Genomic DNA, 16,198 nt, shown 5'->3' with positions numbered 1-16,198 from the left:
TTTGTCTTTTCTTAGATATAAAACAGCATTCCCTATCAGAACATTAAAGATAAAGTAATTTATCTGGTTCTAAGCCCCCAGGGTGAAAACAGATCATGGTTTCAAGCTGTCCTTTGGAATGATAACTAACTTGTACTTTACAAAATAACAGATTTCTCATGTATTTGTATTTGACTAAAGGATTTAAGATATTAAGAAACAACCAAATACTGTGAAATATGAGAGTTAACAATATTATGAAAAGGAAAAGAATAACCTCCCTCTTGTTAATTCTGTTTTATCCACTGTATTACATCTTCTCTCAAAAGTCTTTAACCTTGCTTAACTAGGGAAGTATAATCTAAAGTGAGCAACCGAATGCACTCTAAAAGAACATTTACATTTCCTCTCACATGCTCACACTACCTAAAAAGGTAGTACTGCACACTGCATTATACCAGCAGGGCAGATCAAACCTTTCACGCACAGACAAGCCACAAAACTTTCTTAGATACCTTTATTTTTGCAGCATCATCACCACTGTAATGAGGATTTTTATTTTTTAAATAATTAGACTGGGTCACCAACCTCTTATTCAAATCTTTTGCTAACAACACGGTGAAACTTAAAAGAATCAACTTGACTCCACAGTTCTAGAAACATTCCTAGATAGCAAATACTTTCTTCAAAGAAACAAGATTAAATCAGTAAAACATAAGGACAAACTGCTAACTTTTTTCTTTTTTTACCTTGTAGAAAATAATTACAGGTACTGAAAGCTATGATTTTTACCTTCTCTTGCAGAATTTATCAACATGATCTTGGCTGGATGATGTGAATTAAGTGGATGTGGACAAAATTATACTAACAACATATAAAACAGCTTGTCAAATACATAAAGGAATGGACTGAAGAAAAACTATAGCACAAAATATCTTCCAGTTATTCTCACTTCCAGATGTTGGCTGCTTAACTGTAACCATGTTTGGCCATAACTAAAATAGGCTTGTGTTACAGGTAATTTGTTATAGTTTGAAAAGCAAAATAATTTTTATTTTCTTACAACATCTTCACGCCAGTGTAATTAAACCCACATGGTATAAATATATTGCCTTAGCAATTCTATGCTAAGATGCTTTAACCTTGTCTAGCTTATTTTGCATGTAGCTCTGGAATACATGAAGGCAATATAAGCAATTTTAGGCAGGTATAACTGCACCTCCTTTGGGTTTAGATTGTGTGTTTTACACCTCATTCCCCCAGCTAGCTGACACTCTTATGCTCAGAATTTTTCTGTGATAAGACAATCTTTAGAAAATACCACGCTTGATGATCTGTTTGAAAATACATCGTTTCTAGGCTGGGACGGCAACATCAGAAAAAATCTGTTTTGCCATTACTACAGTACATCTGTGATTCTGAAAATTAAGACTGAACTAAATCTGCTTTTTTCACTTTGCTCTTCTGAATTCGATAGTGAGTTCATTACCAATTTAAAGTACTAAATCTAACTGTAGAACTGCCAGACCACAGTCCCAAAAAAGCTTAATTCGACATACTTGTCTGACTCTTGAAATCAACGTCAGGTAAGAAAGAGCATAAGAACAGGACAAGCATGCATGATACTTCCCTGACATGTTCTTCTAACTTCCAGCAATCTGCAGATCAGGGGCTCTATGAATCAGAGGTATATTTTTTTGCATTAATAGCCTGGAAAAAGCTGTCTTTTTTAAAATCTATATAACCGATTTAACCTATATAGACCTATAGCATCCGTTATCTCACAGGCTGTGTCAAATGATCTTGGTTCTTTTTTTATAAAATGGAGTGAATACTATCTCTGGATACTCTGTCCACACCACAAATGATTTACAAAGTTTCATGCAATGAAAAAACTTGATAAATCTAATGTGAACACTCCTTGAGAGGAGTAGGGAGACCCTGGAGAATACCACACGAATATATATAATCTACACTTAATTTGCAGTTACTGAATAAAACAGCATAAGTCTAGCACGGATATATTGATAACATTATGTGTGGGGGTTGTGTGTGTTGGATATGGCTTTTTATCTGACAATAAAACAACTAGTTTTTTACATTCCTCTTGCTCATTCTCAACTATGTACACGGATTCAGATACTGAAGGACACTAGTTCTACTGAAAGGTATGAGCATCGTTGTAGAAGCATTTACACTGGCCTTAGATTTTGCAGAAGCCTTAGACTACCATGGGTACCGTAGCTCAAGACCCATTTCATATCCCAGTTTTTTAAATCCTTCTCATTATTTTTGTTATCTTGTTAGCCAAAAGAACGCTGTCAGTATTAACTTGATTTTTTTCATTCTCTGCACGGAATCTTTTAGTGTATGCCTAAGAAATGCATTTTCTTGCTTTTATGAAGCCATAAAGGCAAGGGGTTTTAGTTCCTTTTTCTAACAACAGACACCGTCTGCAATTCTCAAAGGCCTGCATCCTGTATTAATATAGGATCACTGCAGCTTGAAATGTTCTACACAACAGACTACACACAGATTTAAACTAAAGCTGAATAGAATAAAATACCGAAAAAAGGCAAGGCAAGATGGAGATCAATACCTCACTAGATCTGGCTAATGCACCTTGTAGAGATGTTTGTGTATCACCACCTACTTATTTGTATTTCCTGTTCTTCAAACCTTCTGTACTGCTGCTATTTTCTCTGTCCTTTTACTGGGCTGCCCTAATTCTAGATCCTTTCTTTTCTGCTCAAATTCTCTTGGAAGGGTATATCATAATTTTGTAAAACTATAATTTGTTTGCATATATCATATTTCTCCATATGCATACACATATATGTACACACATAACACATTTTATTTGCCCCAGAACCTAACGTTAATAGCAAAGTGGGGGAGGAAGGTACTAGTACTCATTCTTGCTATGCAGGATATGTAAACAGTTAAAGCCACCATCATCACAGAAACTCTAACTCATACTTCCTATATTATTATGTAATTCTTTGGTTTTCAAGTCTTCTTTAATTTCACATATTACTCAAATTCACAGTCATTGTTTTGTGCAAATGGAAAACACAGTAGTTCTGTTAGTGAAAATAGTTTTCTTCATATTACTTTTTCCTTGTGCCAAAGATTATAACAAAAAACCCTTCATCAATTGTTACAAAAACCATCCTAAGCAGGCAGTGCTTCCACTCTGTTAGCATTTCTAGCCTAAGTATTGAAAATGTGAAACAAGATGAAATGAAGTGAAACAGCAAAATACCCCCACCCCCTCCCCCCAAACTACATAATGAATTCCCTATAAGTTAGGATTTTTTTTTTTTTTTTTTTTTACCTTCAGCCATTTATCAACACACTTAGCATGGAACTCGTGGTTACAGGGTAAGACTCTAAGTAGCTGCCTTGACTCAAAATCACACATGCACACCACACACCTAAAAAAGACAAAGTTCAAATGTATCTGCTATGTAAGATCAACAAATGCATATTCCATACAAAACTTTATAGGTACGACTGCAACATGGTAGCTCTTTTACTCCTTGGGAAGCTACAGTTATCTGTATCTGTGGTTGAAGATGTGAAGCACGACAACGTAAACTGAGAACTGCTTTTGTGGTTTTTTTGGTTTTTTTTCTGTGCTTTCAAATCACAAAGCAAGCGCTCCTGCTCACAGGAGTTCACGGATCCAACCAATAGAACAGATGTTTAATTGAAATTCAAAATGGCAAAGGTAGTGATCTATAAATTCACTTCCTACTGATACTAGTAAGTCACACTGAGGGTCACTGAAAATGGAGTATCAGAGAAAAATCCTTACACTGAAGTTCAAACATTAGACAGCATTTGGTACTAAGTCACTTTAACTACCTTCATATCTATACTGCCCTTTCCACTTGGTTGTGCAGATCTTTCAGACACAGTAAGTTTATGGGTTTTACAAATAAGAAGATGCACTCTTAAACCACTGACCAAGCTCTCTCAGGAGCACTTGAAACTTCAGCACTTGAAACTGTTTTAACGAAGGCTAAATTCCAAGTTGACAAAGTCACTTTAATGTCTAGTATGCTGAAAAAAACCTAGAACACCTTACTTTCATCTTAATATTTTAAATACCCAAGAACTAAACTTAAACATAGCTAAATGGTGTGAAACTAGAGAGAAGTTTTAAAGTAAGGATAAAAAGCGTTTGATCCAGAAAGCAATCCAAGGAAAAAAAAATAGAAAATTAAACTCTTTACTGACAAGACTTCTTTTAAAGCCCTTCTGGCCTGGCTAAGGTTGCAAGTTAAAGAAATGAAAATATAGCCACCTAAATTATGGACCTTTGAAAAAGACCAATGTACTCACAACGTCTGTTCTGACTGGTGGTTGTTTGGATTGAATCTGTAGGATGGAAGCTGTTCAATGTCTGCCTTTGTCAATCCTCGTGGTTTAGCTTCTCCCAGACGTTCTGCCAAATTCAGCAGTGCCTGCAAAACATGGAAACTGGACATTTAAAAATTCACTGCTCAAACAGGCTCTGGTTCCACTAGAGGTGGGCCTGCCATTACTGCACTACCCCAGCTGGTAGCACAGAACACCCTTCTATCAAGAAATGTTTAGAACCTTAGTTCTCCCCGATGACAGAAAAGTCTTTCTAGTAATGTAAGATGTTTTCTTTGGCATTTCAAAACCTCCAGGACCCAATTTCCAATTAGTCCTGTGGCTGCATGCACAGCTTCATAAGTATTTTGCTTCTGAAGGATTCTCTCACCCCGCTATGTAATTATAGTGCTGGTAACGAGAAAAAATAGTGAACAAATTTGCTTCCTAAGAATATGTGAGTCTGGTCTTGTAAGAGAAACCAAGAATTTAATGGGACAGGTTCTGATTCCCATTCCATGTCTGGGGCTAGCTGAACTGAAATAAGGAGATTTTATCCTGAATCTGGAAAACAATACGTATCATCAAACTTTAAGCACTTTTTTTGCTCAATTTTATGTTCATTTTCTACAAGCCAAGCACTGCAACTAAAAGCCTCTCATGTAAATAATTTTCCCTCTTGTCATGTATTTAACTTGCATTCCTTCACAAGGAACAATAGGAAAAATATCACTATAAATGTGATGGAGAATCTAGGCACAGAAAAGTTAAAAGACTTGGTGAAAGCTGTGAACAGTACTGATCACAAAGAGATTTCTAATACTGTCAAACCTAGGGCCCAAATTCTCATAAATAAGATGCTGCTGCTTCTGAAATAGCACAGAAGTTATCACAGAAGTGCTCATTGTTAAACTGAAAACGTGCAACTACACAGAGCTCTTAAGGGGACCACAGGCAAAGAGATGCAAAAGTAAGCATTGATGACAACTGTTTGAAATGGAACCCAATAGTCTCAGAGCCCGCAAAGACACAATAGCTGGGACCACCCCATAGTTATCTAGGATATTAAAGAGGGTACCTTCCTGAGGGCCATGAAATAAGGCAGTAAGGCAGTTTTATAAACATACTTAGATTAATTAATCCTATGACATTAATGCTATTCTATATTAACACTATCTGCAAAGTTACGCACATAAAACCAGTAACAACTTAACTTTTGAAAGTGCTTCACTGCTGTTTGATATTTACAATCAATTAAAATGCAAAAGGAGAAGAGTACCATGTAGAACACATAAACTGAACAATTTAACAACTACTAGACTGGAAGGGTGGATTCTGAGAAACAGCAATAGACAAAAAGTAAAGCTAAGCAGTTCTAATATCCAATACTGCAAAAAGATCTGAAAGGATGGTTTCTGGATTCTGTCTTCACAGTCATAACATTTATTTGAAAGGCAAAAGCAGGATTAAAAGCAAAATACAATAAAATCTTATGTATTGCTTGAGCTAACAACTGTTCTTTAAAGGTAGCTGTAGTTTGCACACCAACCTCATAGTTTTCTACCTCGCCATCTTCCACATCCAACTCAAAGCTGAAAGCTGGTCCAACTGCAGGTGGCACTGGGAGCATTGATCTACCATGAGAGCAAACAATGATAAGGTTCAGCATCTTGCTGAAGGAAAGCACAGAAACATCTGGCAGAGGTAAAGCTACCTTATTGATCCCTCTCAAATAAACAAGTTCTCAGAACTGGTAAAAATGTTAAGTTTGAAGTCAGGAATAGAATTATGAAGTGAAAGAGTCACAGGAAAATGCTAATTCTGTCACTTTTTGATACTGGGAGTGCTGCCTTTTTAATTGCATGCATGTTTCAACTTATATTTCCAGCCAGGCTCAGCATTATTACAGAAACTAATCTCTTGATTATCACAGATTATGGAGAGGTAAAACTGACAATGAATTGACACTGTGGTTTTAAATATGTTTTATTTCTTTAAGTGGATAAAATAACAACAAAGAAAAGGAACTTTGCTCTCCAACAGAAAACTCTTGGAACTTGAAGCCTAAAACACACAATGAAGATAAACAGGATATACTACTGGACCAACTTCCATATTGAAGGCAAGCACAAACTCACATTCTCACATACTGTGATGTTGGTTAAAGCCCAATCTCTTCAGATAGAGAGGCGAGAGAGATGTTTTTCTGTTTTTATATTCAACAAGTGGTTTTACCCCCCAAGATAGTACTATGAGTCAAAACTTAATGCACAGACATAGAAATCACAAATTCACCGCACTAAAATATACTAAAACCCCACTGAAGTCATCACGAATTACTGTGGTGCCACATCATGTCCTCAACAGCAAGATAGCAAGAAGCTATGACATCACTCTCAGACTGTAAGACGCAAAGTTGAACAACTTCACTGGATCAGACTTCTGGTGCCATTTTCATGCCACGTCTGAAAGCGCACAGAGAGAAACTACAGATCTGGTGCCCCTGTTTGATTATTTTCTTGTCAATGTCACCTTTGCCACCAGAAAACATTCTCTGTTTTCCAAACATTTCATACTTATTTCCAAAACAGAACAACAAGAGTAATAAATCTCAGGTCACATACCCATAATCCCCCCCAGAAAGTCTACCATAACAAACAAAAGATAATTCCTAAATGTTAACTGTCCCACATCTTTTCTAGAAACAGCTAATCAGAGGCAGAACAGAAATTCAACAGCTGTAGCAGATTAGCAGTTCAGCCAACAAAGAGTAACACATCACAGAAAGCTCCCACCCTCGTGTTTCATAATTAAGAACCAAATCAAATGAATTCATTCTGTAAGTGAAGACTCCTAGGACTTTATCCTACAGTGTAACCATGCCTCTGTAAGAGTATCCAAGAACCAAGTTTTAAAATTTGTTGAAGATTTTATGGAAGAGTTCAGAAACAAGAGGCTACTATCCCTCAAAAAACCTACTAAACTACATTGGACAAAACTGTTCACTTTTATTTTTCCTTGCTTAAGGGTGTATGTCATTCAAAATATGCTGAAAATTTTACACAGAAATGGAAGACTTCCTCCTCTCTAGGACAGCTGAACTATGCCTGTTCTCTGGCAGAGTCAAACCATAAAAGTGCCGAGACTCTTGTTGAAAGTCACGAGACTTCTTAATAGCCTACATGGAAGCAATTGTACTTTGAACTTACAGCACATAGGGTAATAGGCTGGGGTGGTAAGGGTGTGGTGGCATTGGCTGCTGTGATCGGTATCTGCTGCGCCCTGTGAGTCTTCGAGGCATAAAAGGTGGGTAAGGCTGCAAGAAAGAAGAAAATAATCTTCAACTGGAACTTGTGGGACTGGAGCTTGTGTCCAGTTCTGGGCTCCCCAGCACAAGACAGACATGGACAAACTGAAGAGAGTCCAAAGGGCCACTAAGATGGGACTAGAACATCTCACATATGAGGAACAGCCGAGAGAGATGGGACTGTTCAGCCTGGAGAAGAGAAGGCTCAGGGGGATCTTATCAATGTATATAAATACCTGAAGGGAGGGTGCAAAGAAGACGGAGCCAGGCTCTTTCCAGTGGTGCCCAGTGACAGGACGAGAGGCAATGGGCACAAACTGAAACACAGGAGGCTCCGTCCGAACATCAGGAAACACTTCTTTACCGTGAGGGTGACTGAGCACTGGCACAGGTTGCCCAGAGAGGTGGTGGAGTCTCCCTCCTTGGAGATATTCAAAAGCTGACTGCACATGGTCCTGGGCAACCGGCTTTAAGTGGCCCTGCTTGAGCAAGGGGGTTGGACCACATGACCTCCCTTCCAACCTCATCCAGTCTGTGAGTCTGTGATTCAACACTTTGTTTGCTTAATCGTGAAATAAAATGAAATCTGAATATTGTAATCCATTTTCAATAAAGCATTATTTTTAAAATCCCAGCCTCTACTCAAATCCAAAAGAAACTCAGCCTCAATTCAAAACGATTCCCATTGCTAACACACAATCATACCATTCCACGTGAAAAAATAGTAAAACACAACAGAAATCCTTGTAAGGTCTTGTGTGCTTAGTCTACATGCAGGCCGGTTTGGGAAACAGGACTTGAACTGCTGACTCTTTTGTTAATATAAAAGCCCAGGCTTTAGGCCTGGTGCTGTCATGCGGGCTCGCACACAAGTGGTTTAATAAAGAAGCCTTAAAAAAAATTTCTTAAAACCAAGGTTTTTTTTAAAAAAAACTTTTAAGCTGTAGTGTACATTTACATTTATGTTAAAGAAAGCTTGAAGCTTTTCAAGTGTATGTAGAGAGTTTAATCAGCACAATCTCTGCAGCAGGACAATGCCTAAAGAGACAATCAAGCCTAAAGCTTTAATGTATTCTTTCCGTGGATAAATCAGGGCTTTTTTTGTGATACTGTTTTTCATTTGTATGCTAAGCTCTTTACTTGTATATCTTAAGTTTTCATTATAATTGTTCAAAATTCCTTGCATTACTTACTACAATGGGGACATACATGGTAAAATTTTCAGCTTAAATGCAAACTATATTTTTCCAGAAATATTCAAAGTACTAATATTTTTTTAGTAATTTTTAAAATTGAATTTCATGTACCATTACTGAATTCATATTTGAAGGCCTTGAGACTTTTTTTCTTAAACAAAGAACACTCAAAGTCTTTACTAACATGTTTTTCTTCCTTCATGTTTGAAATTTAAGAAAATGCAAAAGTCCAACACCACCAATGACTAACCTAAAACCCCCTAACTTTACAATGGAAACATTATTAATAGGTATCCATGGTCATACATAAAATTTACATATATATATTTACATATATAAACACAATGCAAAAGAGCCAGGGTCTTTTTCTTTAAAGTAAGATCTCAAACTAGACATAGCAAATATCAATTTTACTGCTTTGTGAATTCTGTAATCCAAAAATATCATTAGAAACCATTGTGCTCACTGAATGAAAGAGAATCGGAAATGCAACCATTCCATTACAATTTTAATGTAAATAAAATTTTAGAAAAATTTAGGATTGCTTTATAAAAAAAATATGATTCCAGTTCTACTCCTCAGTGATATACAACCCAGAACTCAAGCATGAGACAGGACAAATTATATATATATATATATATATAATCTGCAAGAAATGCTATTTTGTTCAAGACTGAACTTGGAAATCAATAAAGCCTTACCCCAACCAAAACATTCGTGATTACACTGGAATTCACCTAACAGGCATATTGAATAAAATACAAGCAGTTTATGAAAGTTTTTGTGTCTTTGTCTCCAGAGTGACTCATTGTGACTGAAAACTTCATTGCAAATCTGTACACTTTTAGTTTAAAAATGTACATGTAAATGGCAGAGACTTATTGGAACCTTTATAAAAACTGCAGCAAGCATTTAACTTGGTTGCGTGCTTTCAAGGAGTCTAATTAAAGAGAAATCTGTATATTCTGTAGTCACAGGGCCTAAAATTTCATTCTCATTTAAAATTTTAAATAAGAATATGCCTCTCAAACCTTCTGTCAACTTGATGAACAGGTCAAACATTAAAAAAGTTCAGAGCCTATACTTGACAAGAGAGGTTTTTAAAAATACCCAACCCCTACAAAACAACAACAACAAAATCTGAGGACTAACATAATTGCAGATTGAAGTGCATCACAAAAATCCTAGAGGTAGCACAGATACTGGACACATCCCAGAAGCACAAAATTCAACACAGACTTTATTCTGCACCAGGTTTACTTTTTTTGTGCTGCTGCAGTTGAACTGCCGTAGATCCCCAGAAAGTTGGCTTAAAGCAAGCTTGGCTGTCTTTATAACATGGTGCAGTCTAAATGATGGAAGCAGTCCATACAACTGCTTTGCCTGCAAACTGCAAACACCCTGGAGAAGAACTGTTTTTAAAGCATTCTAGCTTTCCTGATTTGTGGAAACTCAACATATGATGAAGAATTAGCTAAAAGTGACAGTAGCTTTTCTAAACTGTGCTAGCTAGTTTCTTCAGTAGAAGTCCTGGACTGTGTGGCAAGATGAAATGTTTTCTAAGCAACTGCTACAACAGTCTGCAGATAATGTTACCGGAAATCATTTGCTGGTGTCATTAAGTTACCCGCAACTTGATTAAAGCAAGCTTAAAGAAAATACCATGGTATGCAGCTACAGCTAGTAATGGAATACAACCACAAGAAGGGCCACTTTTCAACAAAACATACTAAAGAATAAAGATCAAGAATTTTTAAGCAGCATGAACAAGAATGTAGCACAGAAAACAACACTTACTACACCAAATGACACCTCCTGGTGTAAAGGATCATGCGTTAAGAATTGGAGAGGAGCTGAGGGAGGCAGTGTTGGTGGATGGGCTGAGGGAGGGTATGTAAAACCTCCTACAGGAAGATGTTCTCCAAGCAGTTCTACTTCATTTTCTATCCTTTGAAGTGGCTAAAAAGAAAAAAAAAAAAAAAAAAAAAGATAGGCTTTGTTGCAGTAATAGAGATGCAATTTTTCCCCAAAAAGAACTGCAATCCCAGCTGTATATTCTGAGCTGCTGTGGTCAATTTTATAGGGTAGAAAAAAAAAAATTACACATATAATTGTACTCAGTTTCACATAGTAATGCTGTGAACAATTCCTGTGTCATTAACACTACCAAAAATCAAAGACAACACTACACATTTGATATAAATTCACCTTTTCCAGCTAGCCATGCTTATAGACAGGAATTTATGCGATCTAGCAAATATAGGAGTGGCTGTAATTTCCTGTGTCTTGCATTTTTCAGGACAAATATTTGCTCTCCTTCTTGCCAGGCTGCTCTCACTGTACAACTATGCGAGAGAAAAAAATAAACAACCATAGACAAGAACTGAAATTGCGCCAAAAACCTGAAAAGTGGAGAGGAAACACGGTGAATCCAGTGGATTAAACTGCTAATGATGCTTGGCGATGAAGCAGGTACTTTTCTAGGAGGGTCATGCAAGCAGTCCTACAAAAGCACGCAGTCCAGAGGTTTCAGAAGCATGAGATTCCAGTGCAGTATTGTAATCTAGTCAACTGTAGTACATCAGTCAGGCCCCAAAATGCCACCATTTCAAGAAATTCAGCTAAGAAAGCCACCTTGTGGAACCAAAGGAATATTCTGTTTCCCTGTTACGTGGAGCAAACTTTAAACACAAGGTATTCTTATACAAGCTTTTTGCCAGCGCTGTAAGTTGACAGGCAAGCCTAGGCAATAACCTACATAAGCAAAGCAAGCTAAAATCCAAGCCTGTACACTTTCTATAGGAAAGTCTTATAAAGATTACCCCTGAAAACCGTATTTTCCCAGCTGTTCTCCCATCATCATAACAAAGTGATTGCAACCCTATCCACACCTGAGACATAGCATGGAGAAATCTCAGCAGTTTTTGTGAGGAACAAAGAAGGTGTTATATTTCTGCATTAGTGAAATATCGGCATCTTCTAGTGAGAGGGACAAACAAATGGACACAAGTATACAGATAATCCCACAGTAATAGCTGTAAGACAGAACTGAGAATCTAATTTCCCCCTAAATCAAAAATAGGGTCACATCTTCCCATGTTTGCACAGTCTCTATCATTAAGCCAAATATGCTTAAGCAGAAGGCATTGATAAATTTCATAAGTCAAAAACAAAAAAAAAAAAGGAGAAAGGGAGACTACAGGCTCCTGAATACGTATAGATGACCTAAGGTCATTATGTTCTAGGAAAAGCACTGGTCATTTAAAAATCAACTGAGAAGTATACAAAAGAAGCATGTAATGAAAGTAGCATTCTGTGCTTTCTTCTCTCTCTCTGCTAAGCTTTTCTCTGAGACCACTGCTGCACTACACAACGTCCTCTATATTCTCTTCTGCTTCCTGGGAAAGAAATAGGTGAAGGAATAGTTGGTGAAGCAAATATACCTCTTTTTGACAGAAGTAAAGGCCTACGGAGAAACAGCACAGACAATAGCTGATGAAATCTGAAGAGAAACATGGTGAACTTTAATATTGTGTTTTCATCTTCACATTAAGTGGTTACAGACTTGGTAAGGAAGCATAAGTGTAAAAGCCTATTACTTTCAACAAGATCCTTCGGTGTCTTCAATCAGGTGTCAGCACTATTTGCCCATCCAGCCCCATCAATTCTATGGAGAGGGGAGTAAGAAGCAGTACTTACCGACCGTGACTGCTGTGCTTGGAAAGGAACGAATTGTCCTGGAGGAGGTAAGTGAGGAGGGTGATGAGGAGAGATATGAGGAGGATGCAAAAGGAATGGGTCACTAGAAATGAGGGGTGGAAATGCTGCATATGGTACTGGTAGGTGCTGGACTGAGCACGCCTGAAGCATCTGAAATAAAATGGAAACAACATATTTTTGTCTTTAGCACAAACGCTCCCTATAAAACATTCTATATTTATTATGGAAAGATATCATTAAAGCAAAGCAGTTCTCTTGCCTTCTTGGAAAAGCCTTCAAAATACACATAAATAGTAACTCATTCAAATACACAAGGAACAGTCATTAGTACAGAACAGGCTCTAGAAGCACCGAAGTGTGACATCTGCTAGGTGCAAAGTAGCTCTCACTTCTCATGAGGTCAGTGGGAGTTAAGGTTTTCAACAGTCCAGCATTAGACAGACTCCTAAGTGATGAGCAGATACATTTATACTAGTCAATTTTATTTTCCCCATATATTATCTTCAAAACAACATGCCAAAGCAATGGCCTTGCAACCATTTTAAGCTCTAGATGGAGCCGAGGAATTCCCAGCTCTCAGACTGTGCCTTAAAACTTCCCTTGCCTCATATATTAAGAATAATTCATAAGCTCTGCTCAGTTCTGCACTTTGAAGGGAGCAACATGCTCTGAGGGTGGCTCCCTAAGTAACAGCTAATGTGGGAAATAGCCCTTTATCTCTCCTCTTTGAAACTCCTCGTACAAAAACAACATCACACACTAAAGTTTGAACAGCAAAGCGAAGAAGGCACTGCAGGAGAGCAAGAATGTGCTTTGTGGAAGTGTTCAGTTTTAACTGTAACTCTAGATATGGAGAAGCAAGAAAACCTGCACTCTCTTTGATCCATCATCAGAATGTCAGGCATTTCTGTCACATTTTGGACAATTAAAAGAGCAATTAATAATATACTTGTTATCAAATCTTACAAAGCAAGAGGATTCAGTTTTGACACCTCACTTTTTTTTTCTATTTAGTCATGTCACAGAACATATATTGTGCATACTGACTATAATAAGATAAAATGGTAGAAATCTAATTTAAAATAAGATTACAGTAGTGGAGGTGGAACTACCTCCTCAATTTACTGTGATCATGACCAAACACAAATCATTACATGCACTGTAGCAGATTAATTTGATCTGACTACTGTTTTTTCTTAAATGCTTTCTTTACCCTCACCTACTACATCATTTTTCTAAAAAAGAAATACAACAGGTGAGTGTTTCTATTGTTAAAATACATTTTTAATTGTATTTTACTAAATTGAAAACTGTTCTCTGAAATAGCTGAAGATAAATTTGCAGGCAGAGCATCACATACTGTCCTTTAAAACAGGAGGTACTTTGGGGAACATATTACAAAAGGTTTCATCCCAAGATTCTGTATAGTGAAGACTACTATAGCTCCAATATATGTTTGGAACCATCTGTGCTATGTCTATGGCACTTTTCAAGTTAAAGATGAGGCTGCATTACTTTTCAAGTGGAAAGAAATGAAAACTACCTGTGTATTCATTCAAGCTTTTTGAAAACAACTGCTGTTTGAACATATGCTTCCAAAAAGTTTTAAAACTGGTAAAGGTATTTCATAAATAACATTTGTTTATTTTATAGTTACATATGCAGTGAGAGAGACAAATATTGTGAAAGTAACTAACTGGGAGGTTCACAGATGAAGCCAGAGAGCAAGCTGACATGTTGGAGAGCAGGGCTACCTTTCAGATGTACTTCTACAGGCTGGAGAAATTGGCTGACAGGAACCATGTGAAGCTCAGCACTGGCAAATGTGAAGTCTGGCACTGGGAGAGAGTAACTCCATGGAGCAGGACATTGTGAGACTGACTGGCTGGTGAGCAGATTTGCAGAAAAAAAAAGTTGGGTTCTGGTGGACATGTCAAATAGGAGTACACAAGAGCCACAGTGTACACCTGCAGTCAAAAAGGCATACTGCACACTTGGCCGCATTGCTAAGAATGTAACTAGTGAATTGATTCCACCCCTCTGTTTGGAAGTTGTGAAACTATCTCAAGTCCTGTGTCCAGTTTTGTCCTGCCCAGTGCCAAAGAAAGATACTGACATACTGAAATGAGTCCACTGGAAGACAACATGATGACCAGGAGCCTGGAGCACACTGCATAAAAGAGGCTGTATAATTTGATTTGTTCTGCCTTAAAAAGAGAAAACTAAGCAAAGACTTTACCACTGTTTTCAGCTACTTCATGAGAGTGGATAGGTAGAACCTGCCTCTTCCATGAGGGGCAAAGTGAAAGGACAAGGACCAATGGGACCAAGATGCAGCAAAGAAAATTCAATCAGATGCACAGAAAAAATTTTTCACCACAAGGATAATCAAACACTGGTGCAGAGGCTTAGAGGGGTTGTGAAATCTTGGTAACTGCTCTTAGGAGGTGACCACCAGATGACCTTCAGAGCCCCCTCCTAACTTACATTATTACTCAATTCTGTGACATAATAGAAGAAAGCATAGAGTCTACCTGCTGATGTTAGATAAATTCAACCTTAATTCTTCACTTGTACTGCATCCATTCCCTCAACAGACTTGATTAACTGTTGTACATCTAGTCCAAACAATCTGGTTAGAGCCTTACTCCTGTCTATATTTAAAGGACATCTGCATCGTTGTATTATAAAATATTTTATGAATTGCACTGATAATATTCCTGGTCAGAGCAGAGGGTAAGATTATTAGTATCTGTTGTTTGGATTTCCTTAAGCCCCAATACAGTTTTAGCTTTTTCTTTGTTGTAGTTTCTTAGGGCATGTTTCTTTCTTGCCTTGCTGAATTTACTATGCAAGTATTGTTCCAACCTCTGGGTTTGAGATTGCTTTGCTGAGTCGGAGACTGCTTTGCTCCACTAACACCACCACTAAATAGAAGAAAAAAAGTTGTCTGTCATCCTGCCTCAGGTATACACACTGACTCATGTAACAGATTTTCACCAATTTGAAAGGTAAGGGGAAATATTGCCCACAAATATTCCAGACTGGCCTGTTCAACAAGCAGCTTAAATAAATAGGTGGTCACATCAATGGGTTTGTTTCGGTGTCATAGGCTTGTTCACGCCTACAGGCCACAACATGTGCAATAGGAAAAGCTGTTACACACTGCTGGCAAATGCACAGCTGCCAGATACCAATATTTATACCAACATTATAAACAATTACTGGACACTATAAATAGTATTTATGTATGATATTACAGATTCATACTAGAAAAAGGAGGGGAAAAAAAGCTGTGACTCTTCCAGCAGGTTCTGCAAGCTTCATTTGTACAGCTGAAACTTCCTGTGGTAGACTTCTTCAGCTCTGGTGCCTTAATGATGAAATCTGAACAGAATGGTAGCATCAGAATGCTATAACTTGGAAAGTGGTATCTCCAAGCTGATACATAATTTCTGAGAAACTAGTTCAAATTCTTTCAAATTTAAAGGCAGCAAATTAGCCAGTTAAGGCGTTTTATTTTACTCTCAGAAAGGCACAGAAAGACATCATTATAAAAGAATATTTTGATTCATTTTATGAGAGCATTTTTCGGCAGAAGAACCCTTCTCAGCTTTTAGTGATCTTTCAG

General features: G+C 37.4%; 1 protein-coding gene across 1 annotated transcript in view; it reads right to left on the bottom strand.

The window, feature by feature from the left end:
• RNF38 (ring finger protein 38) overlaps positions 1-16,198 on the bottom strand; it is a gene marked incomplete at its 5' end in the record, with an annotated part of 123,308 nt that overhangs the window by 7,788 nt on the left and 99,322 nt on the right. The window contains 6 exons of the mRNA XM_082497622.1: positions 3,317-3,416; positions 4,330-4,451; positions 5,894-5,978; positions 7,554-7,660; positions 10,645-10,806; positions 12,547-12,717. Of these exons, the coding sequence (XP_082353748.1) occupies positions 3,317-3,416; positions 4,330-4,451; positions 5,894-5,978; positions 7,554-7,660; positions 10,645-10,806; positions 12,547-12,717 (747 nt within the window). The remainder of the gene's footprint in view (positions 1-3,316; positions 3,417-4,329; positions 4,452-5,893; positions 5,979-7,553; positions 7,661-10,644; positions 10,807-12,546; positions 12,718-16,198) is intronic.

This window comes from Vanellus vanellus (assembly GCF_965231255.1).
Source record: "Vanellus vanellus genome assembly, chromosome: Z".
NCBI classification, from domain to species: Eukaryota; Metazoa; Chordata; class Aves; order Charadriiformes; family Charadriidae; genus Vanellus; species Vanellus vanellus.
This window is presented reverse-complemented; position numbering and strand designations above follow the sequence as displayed.